Genomic DNA, 27,946 nt, shown 5'->3' with positions numbered 1-27,946 from the left:
TTGTTGGAAAACCTTACTAGTAAATACTTTTTTAAAATACTAGTGGCTACTGATAAAATGGAGTAAATTTAATTTCAGGAAATTAAAATTTATAATTAATTTATAAATTAAAATTTATAATTAATTGCTAGGAAAATTATGAGTGTTGTTTTAAAGATAATTGTCCCAATTATGTTGACTAAGTAGAAATACTGGAGTATTTATAAATTAATTTTAGTAACATTTTCCAAAGTAGAAAAAGTGATGCCCACTTAAGTTTTTGTTTGTTTATACCTCTGTAGTGCTCTTTGATCATAAATAAACTGGACCCAAGGAGAGGGTTTTTTCTGTTTGTCTTATTGCCTGAAACTTTTCATTTATCTTAACCATCAGCATATTTTTTGGTCACTAGGCTTCAGAAGAAGTGTCCAAGTCTCTGCAAGCAATGAAAGAAATTCTGTGTGGTACAAATGAAAAAGAACCCCCAACAGAAGCTGTAGCTCAGCTGGCACAAGAACTCTACAGCAGCGGGCTGCTGGTGACACTGATCGCTGACCTACAGCTGATAGACTTTGAGGTAAACTATCTGTAAAGGGATGACACCTCTGCTTTTCAATATTAATATATGTGACTATAAATATTTGATTTTAAATTTTTGTTATTGCTGAGAAACATAAAATCACTTTAATCTTTTTTTTAACACTTTTTTTTTTAATAGAGGCATGTTTTTATTTATTTATTTATTATGTTTGTTTGTTTGTTTGTTTTGTTTATACATGCACTGGGTACAGTCAGAGGCGCGGGAGGGTGAGAGAATTCACCAGAGCCAGTGTGGGGAGCAGAGCAGGCAGGACTGAAGCACACTGCTGAGGGGAGCAGCGGGTGGCAGGAGAGGTCTGCGCACCATGTGGGATCCTCCTCCGGTGGCCGGGGAGCAGCCGGGGATCAAACCGGCGCCGCAGAGGCCGCGGGCAGCTTTGCAACCCAGTGCTCAACCGCTGCGCCACCAGGGAGGCCCACTTTAATCTTTTTTTAAGCAAATAGACTATAGTTATGTTTTATACAGTGGCAGTGAGTGACTAGTTAAAACAACAATAATAATAGATATATTTGTTGAGTACATGTCATACAATTCCACGCCCTCATTTATTTCTTAAAGGAATATATATGATTGTTATTATTAGCCTCATTCTATAAATAAAGAACTTTAAGTTCAACTTTTATATTAAATTGCCCAGTCATCCAGTTACAAAAAGCCTAAGCTGGAATTCAAACTCAGTATCTTCCAAGTCTTTTCTCTTAATTGAAGTAGCAGAACAAAGATTTAATATGTTTGTTAAATGCTAATAACATAGACTGTCTCACTTTGAAAGTGATTATACCTAGTTTTCCTAAATAATAGATTAATCATATTAAGTCAAAACCTATAAATAGAAGTGGTAAATATGGATAGCTATTTTATCTTCTGCGGTATATTGTAGAATAGTGATTTTTTTTTTTCAGTGAAAATGTATATTTGAGGCACGTTTGGACATTAGCTATTTCAATGATGAAAGCCTTGGCTTTGATTTGTTGTTTCTTTCTGTCATACATTCTGCTAAGTGCTAATTAAGTCTCTGTTAATTCTTGGAGATAGACAGTACAAATTTCTGAAGTAAATTGTTTTCAGTTTTATTGTTGAGAAAGTGAAAGGAAGTTAATTAGAATGATTACAGTGATTAGACCAAGCTAAGGTTAGGGCTCTGGGATTTCTGTGGCAACACTAGCCCGTAGCCTTCTGAACACTTTGATGAGGAAGATTTTTTTTTGGCTGGCTAGAGCCAAAGAGCAGGAGTGCAGCAAGACTTCTCTGGGGATGTGACATCAGGTGTGTTAGCTGGAGGCAACACTGAGTAAGTACCCCATATGCCTGCCAACTCTTCCTTCTTTTCAAATATACCTGTCTTCTTTTTCTTTATTTTTCTCCCTTTTCTACTCTATTTGACATTTTCTACCCAATCTCTTCCTACTTTTCCTCTTGCCTGGCTTGCTAGTTCTGTTTCTTTATTTTATCCCCCATTTCCTTTATAATCTGGTCATGTATGGAAATTAAAGTGTAGTTTTATTATTGTGTTTATATACTTCCATGTTTCTTTGTCATCTCTATATTAGAAATATTGTGAACTTAAAGCATCGTTTTAAATATTAAAGTAACTGGAAAATATGTACATACATATATTATGTGACACTATACATGCAAACTATATACAAATGTCAGTAAGTATATTCTCTTTTCCTTTCTTTTTCAAACTAAAGCTAAATATCATTATGAACTTTCATTGTTGTTTGTTGAGCAGTGAAAATAAATGGGGAGGGGGAGAGGGATGGAACTTCCTGTTCTTGGATTGTGTTATTCTATTTCTATAACTCTTCCTAATACTTTATGCTTTTCCCTGAAAGCAGCAATATATTAAGCAATGTGTCATTATTAACTAATGGTGGCTTAGATAGTTTATGAGTTTAGCCCAATTTATAGTTGCATGCTGGAGGGGTATGGTTTTTTTTTTTTTTTTTTAAGATTGATTGATTGATTGATTGATTGATTGATTGATTGATTGATTTATTTATTTATGCAAGCACTGGGTACAGTCAGAAGCACGGGAGGGTGAGAGAATTCACCAGAGCCAGAGCAGGGAGCAGAATAGGCAGAAGGACTGAAGTACACTGCTGAGGGGAGCAGCGGGCAGCAGGAAAGGTCTGCGCGCCATGTGGGACCCTCCTCTGGTGGCCGGGGAGCAGCCGGGGATCGAACCGGCGCTGCAGAGGCTGCGGGCAGCTTCGCAACCCAGTGCTCAACCGCTGCGCCACCGGGGAGGCCCAAGGATGGTATGTTTTAAAGAATGAGTCAGGGATGAGATGTTGTCAGTTCCAGCGACCTGGGGAAGTCTTAGCAGCCACAGAATAGCTAAGTTCAACGTATTTTCCAGTAATTGAGATAAGAGTACAAAGAAAAATTTTGCACACTTACAACTTAATGATTCACTTAGATAATAAAAGAATATTAATCAATACACAAGTTTCTTTTATTTTTTACTTAAAATAAATTCAGAGAGGAAGTTTGCTTTAAAATTATTTGGGGAGGGCCTCCCCGATGGCACAGCAATTGAGCACTGGGTTGCGAAGCTGCCTGCAGCCTCTGCAGCGACAGTTCAATCCCTGGCCAAGGGTCCCACATGGCGCGGACCTCTCCTGCCGCCCCGCTGCACCTCTCAGCAGTGTACTTTCTCACTCTGCCTGTTCTGCTCTCTGCTCTGGCTCTGGTGAATTCTCTCACCCTCCTGCACTTCTGACTGTACCCAGTGCTTGTATGTATAAATAAATAAATAAACAAACAAACAAATAAATAAATAAATCTTTAAAAATATAAAACAATAAAAAAATAAAATTATTTGGGAATTAAGACATTCAGTTGCCTAAATATTGATTTATAAATGATGAGGTAAACTTTAATTCTCTGAAATCCTTGGGGAAAAGAAGTATCTTTTTGAATATTTTTATTTTTCAGGTAGCTGAAGATCAGCTCTTTCACATGAACAGTTAATTATTTTTGTAGATTACTTTACATATTTATGAAATATGTATTTGCCTCTCCAAAATTACATACTAAATATAATAGTTTTTTACTGTTGAAGCCAAACCATTATTACAAAGATTTATTATTGCGATAATAAAACAGCAGTTGAAGATTTTTTTTCATCTCTATTAAGGTATAATTGGTGAGATAGCTCTTGACTTAGTTCATTCTAAACCATTGTTATAAACGAATGTGATGTTGAGTAGATACAGAAGTCATTCTCAAACTCAAGTCCATGGAAAATACTTATAAGTAACTTCTTGGTTGTATGAATGCATAATATTTAAAATTTTGGACAGTCCAATTTTATTTTATTTTATTTTTTAAATAATAAATTTTATTTTTATATTTCCCATACAACTGCAAATCCCCCATTCTGACCCCAATCCCTCCCCTCCCGCTCCCCACACCCAAAAAGTGTCTCTGGTTCATAGTTTTTTGTTGATTTTGATTTTCACTTTCTTATAGTTATTCATTTTCCTGGTCCCTTATTTAAGTTTTCTAGATTCCTGCTATAAGTGAGACTATCCGGTATTTTTCTTTTTCTGGCTTATTTCGCTGAGCATGATCCCTTCCAGCGCCATCCATGTTGCTGCAAATTGCATGTGTTTATCTTTTTTGAATGCTGAGTAATATTCCATGGTGTATATGTACCACATCTTCTTGATCCAGTCATCTATTTTTGGGCATTTGGGTTGTTTCCAAAGCTTAGCTATTGTAAATTGTGCTGCTATAAACATAGGGGTGCAGGTGTTCTTTGGAATTGATGTTTCTGTGTCCTTTGGGTAAATACCTAGGAGTGGAATTGCTGGATCATATGGAAGCTCTATGTTTAGTAGGTCCAGAAATCTCCACACAGCTCTCCATAGTGGTTGGACCAGTTTGCACTCCCACCATCAGTGCAGAAGAGTTCCTTTTTCTCCACACCCTCGCCAACATTTGTTGTTGTTAGTTTTTTTAATATGTGCCATTCTCACTGGTGTAAGATGGTATCTCATGGTAGTTTTGATTTGCATTTCCCTGATTACAAGTGATGTTGAACATTTTTTCATATGCCTGTTGGCCATTTGCATTTCCTCTTAGAGAAGTTTCTTTTTAGCTCTTCTGCCCATTTTTTGACTGGATTATTTTCTTTGTTGTTGTTGAGTCTCATCAGCTCTTTGCAGATTTTTGTGATCAGTCCTTTATCATTAGTGTTGTGTGCAAAAATGTTCTCCCAGTCAGTGGGGTTTCTCTTTGTTTTTGTTATTGTCTCTTTTGCTGTGCAGAAGCTCTTTAATTTGACGTAGTCCCGGCTGTTTATCTTTGCCTTCACTATCACTGCTTTGGGTGATGTGTCTGTAAAGATGTCTTTGATGTGCATATCACGTAGTGTTTCACCTATGTTTCCTTCTATATATTTTATGGTTTCAGGTCTTATGTCTAGTTCTTTAATCCATTTTGAGTTGATTTTTGTGTATGGTGTGAGGTAGTGGTGAAGCTTCATTCTTTTGCATGTAGCGACCCAGTTTTCCCAGCACCATTTATTGAACAAACTTTCTTTGCTCCAATGCATAGTCTTTGCTCCTTTGTCAAAGATTAGTTGACCATAAATCTGTGGGTTTATTTCTGGATTTTCTATTCGATTCCATTGGTTTGTATGTCTGTTCTTGTTCCAATACCGTGCAGTTTTGATGATTATGGATTTGTAGTATAGTTTGAAGTCTGGGAGTGTGGTTCCTCCATTCCCTTCCTTTTTTTTTCAGGAGAGCTTTGGCTATTCAGGGTTTTTTGTGATTCCACATGAATTTCATCAATAATTGTTCTGTTTCTTTGAAGAATGACATTGAAATTTTGATTGGAATAGCATTGAATCTGTATATTGCTTTTGGTAGGATGGACAGTCCAATTTTAAATAATCCACCAACTTCTTACTCATAGTATTTTCAGGAAGAAGTTTGCATTACTATAATTATTTGCCTGTTTGTAAAATGTGTTATGAATCTCTAATGGACTGACGGTACTGATCATCTGCCGACAGCAGTAACATGCCTCCTCAAACCTAGAGTATCCATAGAAGCTGGTGATAGCGTGATAAAAATTCCTCCCAACTTCAAAACTCAGACTTCTCATGCAGAACTCCACCCTCGTCATCTTTTTGTTTATACCCCTCCCTCCTCATCTTTTGGTTTATAGGTATCATTTCTATAGCCCTTTCCTGATGGAGAATATCTTGAATACCAGGTCTACCTTCCTATATCTAGTGCCTTGTCAGTTGGTTGAGCAAATGAATGAATGTAAAAATGAGAATGAGAGCTCAAAGCAGAGGTAAGAAAATTGGAACAAAGGAAGGTGTCCTGAGATAACAACAATAAGCCTCTTTTCTTGAAGAATCAGTATATTGTTTATAAAATAATTAATGCAGGAGTGATGATAATAGAATTTCAGTAGGGAATAGCAACTCATGGGACTTCTTTGAAGAGTACAACAATTATTTGACTGTAAAATTTCTGGTATGTTTTTATAATAGGAAGAAAAAATTATTTTAGGGATGGGCTGCAGATTTTGTCACATAACCTGAAAGAATGGAATATTTCTTACAGAGGGAAAACAGTGAACCTTTATTTTTAGAAGACTCTCAGATGAACTTTTTTGTTAATTGTGAATAGTTAGATCTCTAGGCAATGTCCGGAAGGAAAAAACTGAAAGAAAGGAGCTTGGATTCCTTTTGTAGAATAAAGTAACAGAAATTTGAGAAACACTTTTTTCTTTACCCAAGCTTGAAAGCAGTAGGAAATAGAAAAGAGATCGGAGAAAGGTTGGAGTAACAGATAGAGGAGCCTTCAGAAACCATGACAGAAGAAGAGGGACTGGGGATTAAGGAAAAAATGCTGAGGGAACCTTTAATAATAGTGATACATAGAATTTAATTTGAAGTTGTTACTTCAATGTACTATAATTACCATTTGATATCCTTAAACCTTTGACAGAATAACTGTACTGAAAGAATATGTTGAATGAAGAAAAATGATGATTTTGTACACTTGGGATAAATAGGATGTTGAGAAAATAACTAGTTGTAGGCAGCAAGAAAATGAACAGGAATGAAGAGGAACAGGGATTTGAAATCCAGAACTTACAGTTCTGATAGTGTCCCAAGGCAGTGGCATAGATTAGGTAGCAGGAATTAATTTGGGAATCTGTGATAAACCTGTTTCTTCTTTAGTAATCCAGATGAAAGTGGCCCATTGGAGTGGGGAAAGCATTGAAGAATTCTGCTATTATGTGAATAAGGCCTGTTAAGAGGCAGATATTGGGGTTAAAATAGTTTAAAAAAGAAAATCTCGGGCTTCCCCGGTGGCGCAGCGGTTGAGCGCTGGGTTGCGAAGCTGCCCGCGGCCTCTGCGGTGCCGGTTCGATCCCCGGCTGCTCCCCGACCACTGGAGGAGGGTCCCACATGGCGCGCAGACCTCTCCTGCCGCCCGCTGCTCCCCTCAGCAGTGTACTTCGCTTCTTCTGCCTGTTCTGCTCCCCACTCTGGCTCTTGTGAATTCTCTCACCCTCCCGCGCGTCTGACTCTACCCAGTGCATGTACAAACAAACAAACAAACAAATAAATAAATAAACATGCCTCTATTAAAAAAAAAAAAAAGAAAGAAAATCTCATTACTTCATAGACATGACTTTTTAATCTAATCTTTTAAACCTTAAATGTTGCTGACAGAAAAAAATGTACTTCAGTGTATTATTATGAGGTTGAAAAAAAGACTTGTGGTTAAGATTGCAAGGTTTCTGATTTTTTTTTGTTGGGCTCAGATCAAACTTTGGGGTTTGGCTTCTATTCAAGACACAGCTTTAGATTCTTTGATGTTTCGAAACACAATGTGATAAGAGATCAAAGGAAGAAAATTTACTGCATGTAAAAGTTGAAGCATTCATTTTAAAGGCAGGTGTGCCTTGCAAAAATAGGGTGGGTGCAAAGTCAACTGTTCAGGCAAAATTAGAAAGGAGCTCAAAGAAGCAGAAAACTTTCTATTATGGCAATTTCATTTCTAACGATTATTTCTTGCTAGATTAAAAACATCAGCAAAACTAAGCAGTTTAGGATTGGTTTCTTGATATAAACCTTTTTCTAGTCCTAAGTTTATGAAAATTTCTGTCCTTTAAAAATGCTTTTTTGGTCACTGGTCCTCATTAAAGTGGTCCTTCACCTTTGGTTTTATTACTATAAAAGTGAGAAATTATAATATGCTCTAAGTTACAAGCTTTGACTGTACTTCATGCATGTCACAATTTGAAATGTAGGGCATTGATTCAACTTGGTCTTAATTCTGTTTGTATGTTTTGTGTCCATCATTAGACAAAGTTAAAGGATTTATAATCTCAGGTGGGGAAATACTGTATCATATTAAGTAGAATTTTATATTATAGTTACCATTTTACCCTAATTGTCCTCTTAAAAGTAATAAGGTTAAACTTTAGGAGCACTCATCTTACGAAAGTATATAATGTGATTAAAAATGGTATTTGACATTAGGTCTTTAATCAGAAGCCTGACCTATTAATTTTTTGTATTCCCTGTATGCAAATTAAGATGATCATTTTAGCTTTATCATACATATATTTTAGGGGGGTACCCTACAACAAAGATGAAAACTGCTCATGCCATGTATAATGTACATGTCTTCTTAACCTCTCTGCTTCCTGGACAATGCTCTCTCCTTCTCTACCTACTTGGTTATAGTGGGAACGACCTTTTTTGTGCAACATAACATGCGACCCAACACACAGATTGCCCAGTAGCAGAACAGGGACAGAGTTTCTGCAGGATTCTAAAAGTATAACTGAGAATGAGGCCCCAATCTAACTAGGAACTAAGAATGTTAGATGTAGCTTGCCCATCAATAACAAGGTTTCCTACCATGCATACTAAAGCAGCAGAAAAAGTCGGCCTGCAGAGAGGATGATAAAGAAGATTGGTGTGAGGAGAGGGTATATCCCTGAAGAGTTCATGTAATATGTAAATTTAATTATATTTAAATTTTTTAAGAGTGGATAATTCTAAGCTAGCCTATGATTCTGTTATCTGAAACTTTCCCATTATCTGTAAATAGATTTAATTTGAATTGTAGTCCCCTGAAAGTGAGTTCTTGCTAATCCCTATAGTGAACTACCCCTACCTCAAAGAGTAATCTGCCTATCTAATTATGTTACTGAAATTCAGCAGGCATTTGCCTGTCCCACCTCAACTCTACCACTCACCTCTATCTCTTCCTCAAGGCAAAATAAGGAAGTCCATGACTTTAATGGCTATAAATACTTATTTTTTTTAATTAGGGTATGATTCACAAAAAGTTACATTCTCCCTTTTTAGTATACAATTCTGTGATAAATAATATTTCCATCAGCCCCCAAAATTCTCCCATGTCATTTTGTAATCCTTTTCCTATCCCCAGTGTAAAATGAATTAATCAGTATGTAGCCTTTTGAGTCTGGCTTTTTTCACATAATATAATATTTTTATTATTTGCCCATATTGTTGCTATATATCAAGAGCTTATTCCTTTCTATTGCTGAGTAATATTCCATGCATGGATGTACTACGGATCATTATTCATTCCCTAGTAGAGGGATATTTAGGAAATTTCTAGTTTTTAGCACTTACAAAATCTGTGTAACTATTTAAGTATAGTTTTTAGTGTCCGAGGCAGGTTTTCATTTCACTTGGGTAAATCCGTAGGAATAGGATTGTTGAATAGTATAGGGTTTCTTGTTTGTTTGTTTTTGACTTTGGTATTTAAATTTTAGCTATTTTAATAGTGTTACTGGTGTCTCATTGTGGTTTTAACTTACATTCCCCTAAGAGCTAATGGTGTGTTGTTCAGCATTTTTCCATGTCTATTTGTCACCATTTCTTTTTTTTTTGAACTGTTTTTTTTAAAGATTTATCTTTTTATTTATTTATGCATACAAGAACTAGGGTATAGGCCAGAGGTGTGAGGGGTGAGAGGATTCACCAGAGACAGAGTGGGGAGCAGAACAGGCAGATCTATTGAAATACACTGCTGAGGAGAGCAGCAGGCGAGGCATGAGAGGTCTGCTGTACCATGTGGATTGGCTCCCTGGCCAGGATTGAACTCATACCACAGTGCCTGGCCATGGCTTGGTAGCACTGAGACTTAACCCCTGTGCCACCAGGGAGACCCCCTGTTGGCCACCATTTCTTTTGTGAAATGGCTGTTCAGATTTTTGCCCTCTTTTTTTTATTTTGTAAGTATTCTGTATACAAGTCAAGGCTATAGTTTTAAAGTGGGTATTTTCTTTTTTAATCCCTGCTCTTTTACACTCTCATTTGCCTTTTTTCACTTAATATCTGTGAAGGATGTTCTTTTTCTTACTTGATTCCAATTATACTTCCATATCTAATATTCATTCAGCAGATAGTTTTTGAGCATCCATGGCAGGACTGACTTTTTTTTATCAACTACATAAGTGCTGCTTAAGAATTATTGGATAATTGCAGGCCTTTTTTTTTTTTTTTTTCCCCCAAATCATTTCTAGATGTTGCTTCACTATCATCCAAAATGTTTGTAGTGTTTTGTCCTTTTTTTCTGGGTACCAGAGTTTGAGATCTGGTACTGCTAGGGTTGCAAAAGATAGGTATTAAAATAGTTAATTTTTTACTCCGTTAAAGATTTGACTGGATATTTTCAAAGGTTACACATAATGTAGAGATAATCATTCATTATCTTGTATCTGTCTAATTTTCTCTAATTTTTCTACCCTGATCCTTTCCTCTGGGGAAGCTGTCCCTAGTAGCAGAAATTGTTTTTGTTATCCACAGGGGTGTTCTTTTGCCTTTGTACATATTTGCTAATGAACTAGAAGAATGTTTTCTTCTGTGTAAAAGTTGGATAGAGTTCTGTGGTGTTTCATTTCTATTGCTCACTAGAATGTCATATGGAAATGTTCTTGTGACATTTTACTGGGAAGTATGAAAAACACGCTTCTATGACATTTTCAAGAGGATTGCTATTCGTCATTATTATTGTGGGGCCTAGAAAGACTTGAACAAAACAGATGAGTTTTTTCATTTTCATAAAATTCATTTATATTTACATACATTCTTTAACAAATAAAATTCAGGTAATATGACCTTTGTTACTATTTTCACTATTTAATTTGTGACAAAGGAGTCAAGAGTATGCTATAGGGAAAGCATGATCTATTCAGTAAATGGTGTTAGGAAAACTGGACAGCACATGGGAAAGAATGCTATTGAATCACACTGTCTTATACCATACATGGAAATTAACTAAAAATAGATTAAAGACTTGTGTGCAAACCTAAAACCTAAAACTTCTAGAAGAAATCACTCCTTGAATTCAATCTTAGCAACTATTTTTTTGGATTTGGCAATGAAAACAATCAACAAAAGCAAAAATAAACAGCTGGGCTATATCGAACTAAAAGGCTTTTGCACAACAAAGGAAACCCGCAAAATGAAAAGACAACCAAAGAATGGGAGAAAATATCTTCAAATCATATATCTGATAAGAGATTGATATCCAAAATATATAAAGAGTTTATAGAATGCAAGAACAAAAAGAGAGAAAAAAACCCAATCTGATTAGAAAAAAATGTGCAGAGAATCTGAATACTTTCCCCCAAAAAGACACACAGATAGCAATGGCTAATTACAAAGTTGCCCAGCATCACTAGTCATCAAGAAAATACAAATCAAAACCACAATGAGCTTGTCACCTCACACAAGGCCATTGTTGAAAAGAAAAGAAATAACAAATATCCATGAGGATTTGGATAAAAGCGAACACTTGTGCACTGTTAACAAGTTGATGCAACCACTATGGCAAATAGTATGGAGATTCCTCAAAAAATTAAAAGTGAACTTCAGTGTGATGGCTCAATTTCAGTTCTTGGTATTTATTCAGAAAAAATGAAAACCCTAACTCAAAAAGATATATACACCTGTATGTTCATTGCAGAGTTATTTACAGTAGCCACATACAGAAACAGTGTCCATTAAAGGATGAATGAGTAAAAAATTTCATTATGTGTGCATGCATACGTACATACAATGGAATATTATTCAGCCATAAGTAAAAAGGAGACATTGAAGAGTTTAAGGAAAGAGAATGGCATGGTAAATTTGAATTTCTAGTCAGCTCACTCTATAGAGCTAAGGATGCTTTGAAGTGGAGAGTATCATTAATAGTTTAGATGAGAGTAGAAGGTCAGTATCAGAGTTTATAGTGATTGGGAATAGAATGTCATTTTTGTCCTTATTTTTCATATAATAAATTCTGATTCATTGAGAGCTTCCATTGCAGGAGAACCAGCTTGGCATAGGTTGTAGGGTGTGTGAGAGTGGAAGTCTTACAGGAGGTCTCTAAGAAGCCCTATCCAGCTAGTTCTTCTAGCTGAGGCTACTATGACTGTATGATCCTTTCTGTATCACTAGTTTAGCTGTGGTTTCTGTGATCACCTAAGTCCAAATGTATACGAATAGAAAACTCATTCATTTTTTTTCTTTGCATCAAGGTACATAGAAAATGGATAAAGTGAGGGAGAAAATTACCAAGAAGTGTTTCCTTGAAAAAAGGAATTTGATTCCCACTTACATTTATTAAAATCTTTATATTCTTCATCTTTTCTCTCATTTATGAAATTTTAAATATGTTGATCATTTTCTTCTTGAATAAAGCTTAAAGGTGAAAAAATGTAAAGAATTCAGTTTTGTCCTGTTTACTACTATAGTCTTCTGTGCCATTACATTTATTATTGCGAAATAGACTTTGAATTTTTCAAATTTCCCACAGTGCAAATCTTGTGGAAAGAAACTACATTTATTTTGTAGACTATGTTTGAAGGCACAGATTATTAAAGATATTTAAAAAGAATAATGTTTTTGCATGTTATAAAAAACAGTGGTGTTTCTGTTTGTGTGTACATTATTTATAAACAGCTTTTGAGTATAATGCCGTATAGTTTACCTATTTAAAGTGTACAATGTAATGGTTGGTTGTTTCTTTGACAGGGAAAAAAAGATGTGACCCAGATATTTAATAACATCCTGAGAAGACAGATAGGCACTCGGAGTCCTACTGTGGAGTACATTAGTGCTCACCCGCATATCCTATTTATGCTCCTCAAAGGGTAGGTACATGGTTTTCTTTAAAGTAGTTGTGAGTTTAGAATAGTTGTTAAAAGTTTATAGCATAGGGGCCTCCCCGGTGGCGCAGCGGTTGAGCGCTGGGTTGCGAAGGTGCCCGCAGCCTCTGCAGCGCCGGTTCGATCCCCGGCTGCTCCCCAGTCACCAGAGGAGGGTCCCACATGGCGCGCAGACCTCTCCTGCCGCCCGCTGCTCCCCTCAGCAGTGTACTTCAGTCCTTCTGCCTGCTCTGTTCCCCGCTCTGGCGAATTCTCTCACCCTCCCACGATTCTGACTGTACCCAGTGCTTGTATAAATAAATAAAAATAAATCTTTTAAAAAAAAAAAAATAAATAAATAAATAAAGTTTATAGCATAGGTCTCATTTGAGATACAGTTGGTTCTTTTCGAATCACAATAAATGTAGTTACCATGCTTTAGGACAGTCCTTCAAGTATATATCTCCATATCTTAGACCATACTGAAATCCTTTCCTTATATCATTTGACTTCTAAAGTTCTTCCATTTACTAACTCTCTTTCCTCCACTTTCCTATTATCTGTCCCTTTCTATGACACTATTGTTATGCTTCCCAATTTGTCCTTTCCCTAACTGCTCAATTACCCTTTTACTGTTTTCATTAACCCAAACTCCCTCATTACATACATAGCACACACTCATACTATTTTATCCCCAGCATGTGGAATGGTGCCAGGTATATCATAAATATTCAGTAGATATTGAATAAGTAATGTCTGAATGAACTGTGATAGTATCTATGCTCCTGTTAACAGCATTTTTATATCACTGTTTTGTCAATCGGATAACAGAATTCTCCATTTCTCTCATTTATGCATTAGATATGAAGCCCCACAGATTGCCTTACGTTGTGGGATTATGCTGAGGGAATGTATTCGACATGAACCACTTGCCAAAATCATCCTCTTTTCTAATGAATTCAGAGATTTCTTTAAGTATGTGGAGCTGTTAACATTTGATATTGCTTCAGATGCCTTTGCTACTTTTAAGGTAATTTTTTTTTTTCTGAATCACCTAAGTCATTTAGTTCAGGCATTTAGTTATAAAGTCAGTTGTCTTCTAAAGAAGTAATTTTTAATTTTAAAAAGTACAAAACTCTATTCCTTAGACCTGAGTGTAGCCCATTGTGCATTATGTGAATTACAGGAGGCATCAGTAAATAGAATATAATCTATTAGGCCAGTCTGTCATATGGTGAAAAAAGCAATTCAGAATACTTGTCATAAGGTTATACAAAATGAGTTCCAATATATAAGTGAAAAGGGGAACGCATAGTTCTCTGAGTATTACCTGCTTTCATTTATGTTATAAGCAAAGAGTATTATCTGCCATTTAAGGTGCATATACCCTCAATATCTTGGAAGTATGTCTGGGAAACAGTAACAGTGTTTGCCTCCAGGGAGAGGAGCTGGGGTGTAAAGGAGAAGGAGAATTACATTTTTGGATATGAAGAACATCACCCTGTTTTTTTAAATCAGTGTGGAAATTTTAAATTCCCACATGATGAAATAAATACAAATAAATTGTTTATTCATAATCATCCATATTTTTATAAACTTATTTACTTTGCTATTATGTAGGAAATAATTTTTTAGAATATTACTTGTGGTAAGATACAAGTCACAAAACTTACCATCCATTTTTTAGTATACAATTCAATCATATTAAATGCATTCATATTGTTGTACAACCAATTTCCAGAACTTTTTCATCTCAGAAATCTAAAATTTTTATCATTATACCCACTAAATAACAACTCTCTGTTTCCTCCTCCTCCTAGCCTAAGCAGCCAGGTTCTACTTTCTGTTTCTATGAGTTTGACTTCTCTTTAAAGAGAAGTTCAGAGGGCATATATTAAAACATAATATAGCTAATTTGCAAAATAAAATGCTAGAACTTGTACATCTAATAAGTAATGTTATCTTTAAGGTTTCTATAATAGAAACCTTTTACTTAAGGATCCTGCCATTGTTTTCATATATTTTGAAATTGGTATCAGTTATCTGTGGCATGTTCATTTGTCAATAATGGCAAATTTTTATCCTTCCAGGGCAGATAAAAAGTTTTAGAAACAGCAAAAGCTATTTGACATCCAGGTTAGTGAATAAAGTGGGCCATCGAGCTAGCTAGAACTGTTTTTGTTTTTTGTAATAACAGTAATAATAATAGAAAGGAATTTTAAAATGACTAAATAGAGTCCTGTTTCCTCACTGTCTTTCCAGTTTGCTGTGAAAATTATTTTAAGAGACTAATTGCAGAAATATTTTAAGATGATGATCTAACAGCATTATTGAAAACATAGGCTTTCTAGTTGATTATAAAACAGGCAAGACTTATTTAAGTACATAAATTTAGATTCACTTATTTTAAAAAATGAGCCAATTTACTTGTTCTTTTACATAATTCCAAATTTATTTATACTTTTTTCCAGAATATAGTAAATAATTTGCACCTTTGTTGCAATCCATGTATGACTTTTTATCTTTTATGTATTTCCTTAAATATGTATTTCAACAATATGGTTATAGTTTATATCATAATATTAAGATATACTTTAAACCATTTGAAAGTTGCCTATGATCTGGGTAATGAATAGTTCTTTATAGCTCTCTAAAGGTGAAGAAAGACGAGAGTAAGCAGTTTGCTGTGCTGTGTATATTAGCTATACACAGGGAATATATTCAATCTGTTCTGAGATTTAATCTGTTGTTAGTAGCTCACATGATGGCCAGAAGTGTGAAAGAGTAGCAGGGAGCAGAAAGGACCAGAGATTAGAGTGGAGCACAAGAAGATGGGGAGACCTCCAGAGAAGAAGAAAATCTGGCAGCAAGAAAGGGATATAGTGGTATCCAAGTGAAGGCTTAGACTACAGGCGGGGCAGTAAAGGGGACTTGATGTGACCAACAAAAGAGAACACTGGTGAATTGACGCCACCCTGAGCATGACTTGGTTTGGCTAGCCTGGACAAGGGAACTGAGATATCTCTGTAAAGATAATGAAATGAAATGAGGAATATGAATTGACAAGAACTCCTATCAGGGAGGATCCTATTTGAGGAAGACACTTGATGCCTATGGCACTTTTATTTTAACAAATGGGGTGTGCAGTTTTGGGGCCACGGCCTGAATTGCCTGAGACAATAGAGAAAGAGAGCCGCAATGTCATCATTCCCCAAAGCCTCAGCTGAGCCTGAGATAAATACAGAACCAACCTACAATCCTGGTTTGAAGGGAAGGTGGTCACCAGTCTGCTCAGGTTTTCCACAGATGTCCATTCTGTCCTTCCTGCTCCCTGGACTCTCCCTGAGAAAACAGGGAGAAATTCTGGGATAGAGATAAAATGGCAAGGGAAAGCAAGAAGGGGCATTTAGAGTATGGAGAAGACAAAGACATGGAGTAAGGAAGGAAAAAACTAAAACAACAAAGAGCAAAGAGAGATGGAGGACTAAGGGAGAAAAGGGCTAGATTGAGATTCTAAAGAGACTTCACTGGTAGGTGGAGGGAAAGGAATCAAAGTCAGCAAGTATGAACAAGTAATGAGTACTTTGAAATCTAGAGCCTTTTCCATTTCCCAGACCACTCTCCCACTTGACAAAAAAAAAATTGCGTAGTGACTGCAGATAAACCCCTCAAAGGAATACATCTAGAGCATAAGATGAAAGAGGCCTTGGTACATCAAATATGAATAATGACATTTAACACAAAGGATGATTCCATTTCTTTCTAGTAGAATGCCTATGCCTAAATAACAGATGTTTTCTATTAAAGAGTCTCTGGTCCCTTTTTTTTTTTTTTTTTTTTTAGATTTATTTGTTTATGCCTACAAGAGCTGGGGTACAGGCCAGAGATGCAGGGGTGAGAGGATTCACCAGAGACAGAGCGGGGAACAGAATGGGCAAACCGACCAAAATACACTGCTGAGGGGAGCAGCGGGCGAGACCAGAGAGGTCTGCCATGCCACATGGGTAGCTCCTTGGCTGGCCAGGGATTGCAGCCGTGCTGCAGAGGCTGCGGATTGCTTCACAGTGCGGTGCTTAACCCCTTGTGCCACCAAGGAGGCCCCTTCTATATGCTTTTAGGAAGCTTTAATTAAATATGTATTAAGGTATAAGAATTTATTTTGGAAAACTTGTTAAAATTCTTGTTATGTTTTTAATTAAATTCTGCATGGCACCTAACACAGCATATTTAGCCTGTAAGCATATAAAAGGGATTAAGGGAGACTTGTTTGCTTTCAACATTAAGGCGTATTAAGGATATAATTAAGTAGGAGTTGAAGACAGTCAAATGTTCCTTTATGCATTTGTTCCTTTTTCTGAGTTTATGTCTATGTTAAGATAGAGCTACTTGTCTTCAACTTTGAAAGGGTGCACTGTGCTACTTAGTAACTACACAATACCTCACAGCCCTAACCCAAGAGTAGGACAGTACTGAGACAGCACTGTTAAATACCATTTTTGTGCTTCCCCAGTTTCAAGGTACCTCCCTTTTAAAGGTGGTTAAGAGATAACACCAGAAGTTAAAATCCTTGGAAAACTTGTGCAATATCGTTTTAGGCTATTCAGAATTCTTTTTTAAAAGTGATTAGTTACTAATGGCATTTTTAAAAGGTCATCATAAACTTTTCTTGACTTTTTATTATATCATAAGCATAGCTAGAGTTATTTGTGGCTTGAAGAAATATATTGTAAATTTGTCTCTTAGGTGCCATTTATTTCATTAAATTATTTCTATCATAAATCTAACAGTGATAAATTTTAAGTACTCTGTTAACAGTAAATAAATGTGTGTCTTAAATTATTTTGTGGAAATGATTTTGTGATGTAAATAAAAATATTCTGAAACATTTATGTTTCAAATTAATGGCCTTATAAAACCTTTGAAGGAAAAGACAGATTTGTAAATATTTATTTCAATAATAATTTTGTTTCGCTTGGCTGTTCTTTTCTAGGATTTACTAACCAGACATAAAGTGTTGGTAGCAGACTTCTTAGAACAAAATTATGACACAGTAAGTAGAAGTAATTTTTTTTAAGACTTTATCTCATTTTTTTCTTCCTCTCTTTCTTCCCCTTAGATGTATGAGCAGTCAAAACCAATCATATCCAACCATACACCCAGTTTCTTTATTGTCTGGAAGTCAGGTCACCAGGAAACTATGGAAAATTGAGGATGACAGGAGATCAGGTCTTTTTCTTTTTTCACATCTCTTCCTATGTACTCTGGAGCTCCAGGAAACAAACTGGCATCTGCTCACTTTGATCTTGAACTGAGACCATCTATATTCCCTTTAATAGGTATCAGGTAACCTGAAATGGAAGAGCACTCTACTTGTGAGATAAATTTTACATGAATTCTGTGTATAAGCAGAAATACAAAACACTTCTATCTTCCAACTCCTTTCTCTAATTGTGAATCCAACTCATCTTTTTGGGATTCAACTGAAATGTCTGTATCTTCCTTACTGGCTCCTGAGAAGACTACATAAATAGATTTCTTTTAAGTGAGTTATATTACAGTCCTCTTAATTGATAATAAATGTTTTATTCAAAATGATTTATTGGGGAGACTCAATTACTCCATTTGTTACTCAATTTCCCATTTTAGAACTAAAATAATAGAGAAAAGTGTGTCTCTTACTGGATATATCATTTAACCTTACTATCACCCGAGGTATTTATGTGTAATAACCATGGAGAAATGGGCAACCTTCCTTTGTACAGTGGTGATTGACCTAGGGTTAAGTACGTGGAAATATAAAACATAGCAGCTAGACTACATTGAGCTAGAGGGTTGGATATTTACTTCTGAGACAAGAGAGTTTGCAGACCTATTGCAGAGAAATTGCTGCTGATTTTAAACTCTAATAATTCTTTTCATTAGATTTTTGAAGACTATGAGAAATTGCTTCAGTCTGAGAATTATGTGACTAAGAGACAATCTTTAAAGGTAATATAAAATTTCTCGAAGTTACAGTCTCCAAATGTTGATAACTTGTTAGTAAATGATTAGTTTATTAGTGAACAAATACAAAAAACCTGAAGTACCTTTTTTGGTAATTTGAAAATATGTTTTATGTTTTGACTGTACTTTGTTGCAAAATAAATGCCTTTTAGAAGTAAATGGTAAATTTTAATTACATGATTAGTGCATACTGAGGATGGGGAGATGAGAGTTGTATATGTGTCTGTGTAAGAAAATCGCATTTGCAATGAGATTATATTTCTTATGAAACACCATGAAAGTGCTGCTCTCCATTAGACAGGGAGCTTGGCTGAGTACGGCCATATTCATCTGTGAGTGGTTCCCTCCTTCAGTGAAAAAGTGCCTTGGGGCTATCATTTGGCCAGGAGGAGGTGGCTTAGCTCCAAAAGAGTGAAATGTTTGCTATAGCTGCATTTCTGCCCTTCACCTCCCACTCAGCTATTCAAAAGAATGTCTTTGGCAAATAAGAATTGGGTATTTTTATTAAGCAGTTTGCATGATTTTTGTTAAATGTCACTCTTGTATTATTTTTACATATGTTGGCATGATGCCATTCATAATACAATGTATTTGTTTCTAAATATTGAATACAAGAGTTCGAATATATGGACAACATGGCAATCAATGATTGAAAAAGCTATCTTCTTTTTAATAAACTTTACAGATTAAAGTTATAAAAATATATTGACTATAGTTTTGTGGCACCTTTTTTTTTTAAGTCAGTTAACTCTACCCATGATTTTGCCTTAACCATGACCTATTTTCTCCTGTATTTATACCCTCACTGCTCCAACTTTATCCATTGATGGAGAGAAGTCAATCTACTATTTTCAGTCAGTCATTCAGCACTCTTTATAGAGTTTCCCATTGTGTGGAAACTCATACAAGGTGATCCATGTAGAAAAAAGTACCACAGGTACACTGCTGTCTGTGCTGGAGCCTGGAGGGATAAGACCAAACTGGCCAAAGGCATGGCATCAGTGCCGTGCTCTCCCACATCCAGAAAGCTTGTTAAAAGCAGTTGAAGATAAAGATACAGCCTATAACCACAGTTTTATACTTCAACAATAGAATTCTTTATTTGCTATTGCTGCATAAAGATAGCCAAAATGGGGTGAGCTTGGCTTGTTTATGTTATGGAGAGAATCACCCGGGAGAGAATTGGAAATTAAAATAGTAGTGAGGTAATAATGCTGAAGGGCCAACATGTAGGAAATCATTTATAAATTTCTCAGTCTTTCCTTTTTCAGTGGGAATCTGTCAGATACTGGACCAAGTAGAGAAGCTGATATAAACTAAGGTGACTGAACAAAATCAGAATAACAAAGCTGAGGGTTATAGACTTTAGAATTTGTCCTTGTACTATTTTCAGCAGTGACAAGGGGAAGTGAGGATTCATTTCTCATCAGATTCTGCTGCCAACTGACTCTACCGCCTTTCCACGCGGTTCTCCAGCTATAAACCTCTGTCTAGAGACATAGGCAAGAGTAACTGAGTTTGTATCAGGTATTGGAACTCTCCTTTGTACTCTCCCTTTTCAAACATTGTGTTTCCTATACACTTATCAATGCCACATCCGCTGCAGAGGCTTCTTTTCTGTTCCTTATAAATGCACCTAAACATGCAACATTGGCTGTCTAAAATCCTTTATAGTTGATTTAATTTACAATATGGTAAAACTGAGCACTGATTGGCCAGTAAAAAAAAAAACAACAACAACAAAAAAAAAAAAACCTGATAAAAAGCAGATAAAGTGTATCTATAGATGCAGGAATTAATAAATAATGAAGAGGTTTTTTAATGTTAGATTATAGTCATTGCTAAATGGTTTTATATAATCCATTTGAGGAAAAAGCTCAATTGTTTGCATTTTTCTTCAATAGAAAACATTGTTTTAGAAAACTGTGCTGGTATGCTATTGGTTTTTCTGTTTGAGAAATTATGCTTAACAGTCTTTTCAGTTAGATTTATGCTTAACAGTCTTTTCTGTTCTGACAATACCATGTTTATATTTCTAGTTTCTGTAATATTTGGTAGATAGGTGTTTAATAATTTTAGGAAATGAAAGGTTAGATAACTGCACTCAGTTACAGTGTTCTATAAGTAATAAAGTCTAAAAATTATGCAATTTTCTTATGCCAAAGTAGCTGCTACCTGTCATCTTTTTAAATCATACTCTAAATGTGCCTGGACTATCTTCAGGTGTTTATATTCCCAGAGTCAGTAAAATATAATTAACAGAGAAATTCCTTTCCCTTGTGTGCCAGAGCTTAAGAATTTATTTCTTATCTTTCTGAGAGGTCTGGCATTTAATTACTTGCAGGAAAGATTATAGGTCAAAAGAAACTTGGTAGAATTTAGGGGGGAAGTATTTTGGGCTCTCTGGATCAATTTTATTCAAATACCAATTTAAAAATACTGCCTTTCTATTTCAGGTGCATAAATTTTCTATGTACTATGAGACATGTACCATAAAATTTAAAGAGATAAAAAATGCAAATTGTTTCCATTTACTACAGCATTGCTTTATAATGTTTTGTGTTACAATGTAATGCAGAACTTTATCATTGTCAATATACCTAAAAATAGATTATCATTTCATAGCTAAAAGATTCAGTGTAGTTAGCCAAATGAGTTAACCGAATTGACTGTTTCAGAAAAGTAGTAAAATTATATTAGCAGAAGATAGATTGGATAGAATTTTTATGTAGGTATTCCCATGTAGTAAAAATGGAAGTGACTTAATCTGAATTTATACATGTCAGTTCAACAGCTGTATTGAATGTGTGTGTGCGCGTACAGTATTTAAGTATAATTTTTTAATGAAAGTTGTTGCCAAATATTTTGTATGTCTATATATGATATGTATGTATATATTTCATTATATTTTTTCATATAGACATGTATTTAGAAACTATATCAAACCTTTATAAAAGCTATATATATTTATGCATATGTGTTTATCTATAACTATATCTATATATCTTGATAGGCCTCTTGTCAAAGTTATAACCCAGAAATATTTTTATTTTATTTTACTTTATTTTTGGAGAGTCTGGAAGCCATCCCACTGAAATGAAAATATCTAGAAAGTTAGCACTCTTATCTCTGTGTCACTAGGGTAGTTTAACTTCAGTGCTTCTCTTCAAGGTGTAACCATTTCTTGTCAGAATGATAGGAGAAATTTTACTATTGTCTTTATTAATTGAGTAAAGGCACTTAGCTAAAATAAGTATCAATGGCTACCTCAATTGTTAGCTATTTGCCAATTGAATTTGGGGGGAACTACAAAAAGGGTACATAGCAAATAGTGCAGTCAAATCTTCTCACAAGGTGCAGGTTACCTTTCATCTTGAGAATATATGTGTATATAATGGAATTGTAGCTGTTTGCCTGTAAAAAAAAAATGTAGAATTGTGTTTGTTGTTGTAATGTCTTTTTTGCAGATTACATAGTATGTTGTGCTCTAGATATGCTTTGCTTATTCAATAATAAAATGCGTTTGTTCACATTACGTGGAGAGGACTTAATTTCCCCAACAGTATTCACACATATCACACTGGCTGTAATGTTAACAAGCACTAGTATGTTTGATCGATGCCCTAGTGGAACTGACATACTAAATAGACTCACAAATAACTATATACAAGGTACAGTGTGTGTAACTGGGTGGGGGGAGAGGATAGGGGGAGTCAAAGAGCACAGAGAAGAGAGAGGAAATTCAGTTTGTGAGAAAAGATGAACTCAAAAAACAAAAGGTAGATTGGTAGTTATTTGGGGTCTGGGAGGTAAGGAAAATGGGAAATGTATACTATACTGTATTATATAGTGGAAATTTGCTGAGAGTAGATCTTAAGCACTCTCATCAACACACACACACACACAGAATACATGAGGTGATGAATGTGTTAATTAACTGTGCTGAATATTTCAGAATGTATACATAAATCAGCGCAATATACACTTTGTCAGTTATACCTCAGTAAAGGTGGGGAGAGAAGCTAAGAGGGAGAAGAATGAAAAAAACTAAGTGAGGGGACTCAGTATAGGAAGCAGGTGAAATTACTGTAGATTGCAGAGGGCTTTGAAGCCCATCCTAATGAGATTAATTTTTCCCCGAAATCACTATGAATTTAGGGGTTTGTTTATTCATTCACATTATAGGTGGAGTTAGTAGCATGAATAGGTCTGATATTCAGGGAGATTCATTTGACATGTTCAGGATAGGTTGGATTGATTGAAGACTAGAATGAAGATCATTTTGCATGCTGTTGCAGTAGTCTAGTTGAAAGTAAGGGTTTGAATAAGGATACTGTAAAAATGGAATAATTTTCATTTTAAAAACAGAAAACTGGGGCCTCCCCAGTGGTGCAGCGGTTGAGCGCTGGGTTGCGAAACTGCGCGCGGCCTCTGCAGCGCCGGTTCGATCCCTGGCTGCTCCCCGGCCACTGGAGGAGGGTCCCACAAGGCGCGCAGACCTCTCCTGCCGCCCGCTGCTCCCCTCAGCAGTGTATTTCGGTCCTTCTGCCTGCTCTGCTCCCCGCTCTGGCTCTGGTGAATTCTCTCACCCTCCCGCACTTCTGACTGTACCCAGTGCATGTATAAACAAAACAAACAAACAAACCAGCAAAACAATAAATAAAGCATGCCTCTAAAAAAAAAAAAAAAAACAGAAAACTGGAAGATCTGGAATGTAGGGGCTTTTTTGTATTATTTTTTATTGAGGTAAAGTTGTTGTATGACACAGTATAAATATTTAGGTGGGGTACAGGTTCACACACTCTTCAAATGTATGGTAAACACTATCCCCCCACCAAAGCACCCATAATTCTCCATCATAGACCATTGTACCCCCTCCATTCTTTGCTCCCCACCCTCTCTAGTAGCCTCAATGCTATGTAATTCAATTTCTAGGATTTGTTTGGTTTTAGTTTTGTCTGTTATTTTATTTCTTTATATTCCACATGTGAGATCATCCAGTATTTCTCTTTTTTCTGACTTATTTTGCTTAGTATAATCCCCTCCAGCTATATCCATGTTATCAAAAAGACACACAAGAGTTCCTCTTTTCTTTATAGCTGAATACTATTCCATTGTGTATATATGCCCCATTTTTTTTTAAAGATTTATTGTTTATGCATACAAGAACTGGGCCAGAGGTGTGGTGGGTGAGAGGATTCACCAGGGACAAAGTGGGATACAGAATAGGCAGATGTACTGAAATACATTGCTGAGGGAAGCAGTGGGTGAGTCAGGAGAGGTCTGCTGCGCCATGTGGGTATCTCCCTGGCCAGGGATAGAACTTGCGCTGCAGTGGCTGTGGATAGCTTCATAGGTACCTCTTAACCCCTTGTTAAGGAAGCCATATGCCCTATCTTCTTTATATGCTTATCTAACCTTGAGCACGTAGGTTTTTTCTATATCTTAGTTATTGTAAACAGTGGTGCAGTGAACATAAGAATGCATATATAACTTCATATTAGTATTTTTGCATTCATTAGGTAGTTACCTAGGAGTGGAATTGCTCGATCGTGCAGCAAATCTATTTTTAATATTTGAGAAACTTCCTGACTGTTTTCCATAAGGGCTGGAGCAACTTACATTCCCACCAACTGTATAGGAGAGTTCCTTTTCCTGCATGTTCTTAGCAACATTTGTTTCTGGGCCATTCCTATGGATGTGAGGTGGTAACTCATTGTGGTTTTTATTTGCATTATCCTTATAACTGAAGATGAGCATTTTTTTCATGTGACTGTTGGCTGCCTTATGTCTTTGGAGAAATGCCTTCTGCCCATTTTCTGTTACTTGTTTTCTTATTGTTCAGTTGTATGAGTTCTTGGATATTAACACGTTCTTTGGATGTATGATGTGCAAATATTCCCATTTAATAGGGTGTGTTTTCATTTTAATATTTTTTCCACTGTACAGAATCTTTTCAGTTTGATATAGTCCTGTTTGTTTATTTTTTTGCTTTTTTCCCCCTTGTTGTTGAAGTCCAGTTGTCAAAAACCTCACTGAAGTGAAAGTCATGGAGTGCTTTGCTTGTGTTTCACTCCATGTATCTTATGGTTTGAAGTCTTATGTCCAAGTCTTTGATCTATTTTGAATGAAGATCCATTTTGAATGATCTCCTTTGTGTTCATTTATGTGTATGGTATGAGTGATCTAGTTTCATTCTTTTGCATACAGTTTCCCAATTTTTCCATCACCATTTGTTGGAGAGACTTTTTCCACGTTGTATGTTCTTAGTTCCTTTGTTTTAAATTAACTGTACATATAAGTGTGGGCTTATTTATGACTCTCAGTTCTAGTCCATTAGTGTGTGTATTTAATTTTATTCCAATACCAACCAAACTATTTTGATTGCTATAACTTTGTAGGATAGTTTGGAGTTTGGGCGTATGATACCTCAATTCTTTTTTGTCAGGATTGCTTTGGCTATGTGGAATCCTTTGTAATTCCATATAAATTTCAGTAATATTTGAATAATGCCTTTGAAACTTTAATAGGGATTGCATTAAGTCTGCATATTACAGTGGATAACATAGCCATTCTAACAATATCAATTCTCCCAAATCATGAGTATGGTCTATCTTTCTATTTCCTTGTGTCTTCTTTTATGTCTTTTAACAATGTCATATAGTTTTCATTGCACAGTCCTTCACCTCCTTTCTTATTTCCTTTACTCCTAGATATTTAATTATATTTTATGTGATTGTAGACAGGATTGTTTTCTTTGTTTCATTCTTTTTTAGTTCCCTATTTGCATATCAGAATGCAACAATATACCGAGTAATTCTTTTAATGTATTGCTAAATTTGGTTTGCTAAGGTTTTATGAGGATTTTTGCATTTTTTTTGTTCATTAGGGATATTAGTTTGTAGTTTTCTTTTTCTGTGATATCCTTGTCTGATCCTTAGTATCAACATGAAATAAATTTGAAAAATTTTTGGAAGAGTTTGAGATGGGTAGATAATAATTCATCTTTGGCAGTTTAGTAGAACTCACTAGTGAAACTATTCTTAGACATTTGTTTTTTGGGATACAGTTGATTACTGTTTCAATTTCCTTGATTGTAATTGGTTTGTTCACATTTTCTTTTAACTGATTCAATCTTGGAAAGTTGTTTGCTTCTAAAAACTTGTTCATTTCTTCTAGATTATCCAGTTTGTTCACATAATGTTCAGTTTCATAGTAGTCCCTTGATCCTCTGTATTTCTGTCATGTCTAGAAACTTACCCCTTTCTTTCCTGAATCTATTTATTTGTTTTCTCTCCAATTTTTGTGATTTCCCCTTTATTTCTAATGACTTTTAATTTTATTTGTTCTTTTTCTGGTTTCTAGAGTGTAAGGGTTAGATTATTTGAGAGTCTTCTTTTTTCTTGATATGGGCTTATACTATATAAACTTTTTCCTCTTAGTACCCCTTTTGCTACATCCATTAGGTTCTGATAATTCATGTCTTCATTTTCTTCTGGCTCTAGGCATGTTTTAATTTCTCTCTTAATTTTCTCATTAACCCAGTAGTCATTTAATAACATGCTGTTCAGTATCCATATAGTTGAGATTTTTCCCACTTCCTTCTTTTGGTTGATTTCTAGTTTGATAATATTATGATCAAAAAAGATACTTGATAGAATTTTAATATTTGTGAACTTATTGATATTTGTGATCCAAAATGTGGTGTCTGTGAAAACTCTGAAAAGTTTCCATGTGCATTTGAGAAAGAATGCGTACTAAACCTTTGGGAATGGAGTGCCCAGTAAATGACTAGTAAGTGCATCTGGTTCAATTCCTCATCTAAGGCTTTTGTATCCTTATTGATTTTGCTATTTGGTTGATCTGTCCATTGACATAAGTGGGGTGTTGAAGTCCCCTATACTCTTGTGTTGCTGCTAAGTCTGCCTTTAGATTTGTTAATAGTTGATTTATATATTTTGATGTTCTTTCATTTGGCACATGTACTTATTCACAAGTATTATGTCTTTGTGATGTATTGATCCCTTATTTATTATGTAATGTCCATCTGTTCCATGACCTTTTTTAACTGAAAGTCTATTTTATGTAAGTATGACTGCCTCTGCTTTTTTTTTTTTTTTAATTTTTTTTTTTTTTATAGAGGCATGTTTTATTTATTTATTTGTTTGTTTGTTTGTTTTTGTTTATACATGCACTGGGTACAGTCAGAAGTGCGGGAGGGTGAGAGAATTCACCAGAGCCAGAGCGGGGAGCAGAGCAGGCAGAAGGACCGAAGTACACTGCTGAGGGGAGCAGCGGGCGGCAGGAGAGGTCTGCGCGCCATGTGGGACCCTCCTCCGGAGGCCGGGGAGCAGCCGGGGATCGAACCGGCACCGCAGAGGCTGCGTGCAGCTTCTCAACCCAGCGCTCAACCACTGCGCCACCAGGGAGGCCCTGCCTCTGCTTTTTTTAGGGTGGTATTTGCTTGTAGGATTTTTTTCCAACCTTTTATTTTGAACCTATATTTATCTTTGTAAGTCAGATGGGTCTCCTGGAGACTTTTTGATCCAGCCAGCCACTCTGTGCCTTTTGATTGGTGAATTCAGTCTATTACATTAAGTACGATTATTGATAATGTCTTGCTCCTGCCAGTTTGCCTTTAGTTTCCTTTTTCAATTTTTTTAATTGATCTCCTTTGAACTTTGTATTTTAGGAGAGGGCTAGTTTTGGCAAACTCCTTTAGTTTTTGTTGCATTTAGATAATCAGATGTTCTGTTAGCTTTGTGGACTTGTGTATTTAGTTCTTTCTCCAAGATTGGGATGTTTCCTTCTATTATTTCTTTCTATTATCTCTCCTCCTCTTCTCTGTCTGTTCTCCTCCCCATTCTGGAATACCCATTATCCTTATGTTGGCTTCCTAGTAGAGTCAGATAGTTCTCTATGTGCTGCCATGTATTTTTTTCCCCACATCTTATTATTTCTCTCTTCTTCACCTGATTGATTTGTGTGTTGCCATTGTTGAGGTTACTGTTTGAGTCTGTGTTTGGTCTATTCTGCTTCCATACTTTCTTCAGATATTTTTTTTTCTTGAGTTCTTTACATCTTGAATCTGTTGTTTTCTTATTTAAAACTTCAGTATCTACCTTCTCCTCATTGATTTTATTTCTGAGCTAATTTGTTTTTATGAATTTTCTGTATCTCTTTGATTAACCTTTCTAAGTT

The 27,946-nt window shown here is 35.7% G+C and overlaps 1 protein-coding gene across 1 annotated transcript in view; it reads left to right on the top strand.

Annotated features, from left to right (window-relative positions):
• CAB39L (calcium binding protein 39 like) overlaps positions 1-27,946 on the top strand; it is a gene marked incomplete at both ends in the record, with an annotated part of 52,914 nt that overhangs the window by 9,169 nt on the left and 15,799 nt on the right. The window contains 5 exons of the mRNA XM_084235144.1: positions 392-556; positions 12,630-12,748; positions 13,604-13,772; positions 17,733-17,792; positions 18,665-18,730. Of these exons, the coding sequence (XP_084091270.1) occupies positions 392-556; positions 12,630-12,748; positions 13,604-13,772; positions 17,733-17,792; positions 18,665-18,730 (579 nt within the window). The remainder of the gene's footprint in view (positions 1-391; positions 557-12,629; positions 12,749-13,603; positions 13,773-17,732; positions 17,793-18,664; positions 18,731-27,946) is intronic.

The sequence above is a fragment of the Talpa europaea genome, assembly GCF_964194135.1.
Source record: "Talpa europaea genome assembly, chromosome: 6".
NCBI lineage: Eukaryota > Metazoa > Chordata > Mammalia > Eulipotyphla > Talpidae > Talpa > Talpa europaea.
This window is presented reverse-complemented; position numbering and strand designations above follow the sequence as displayed.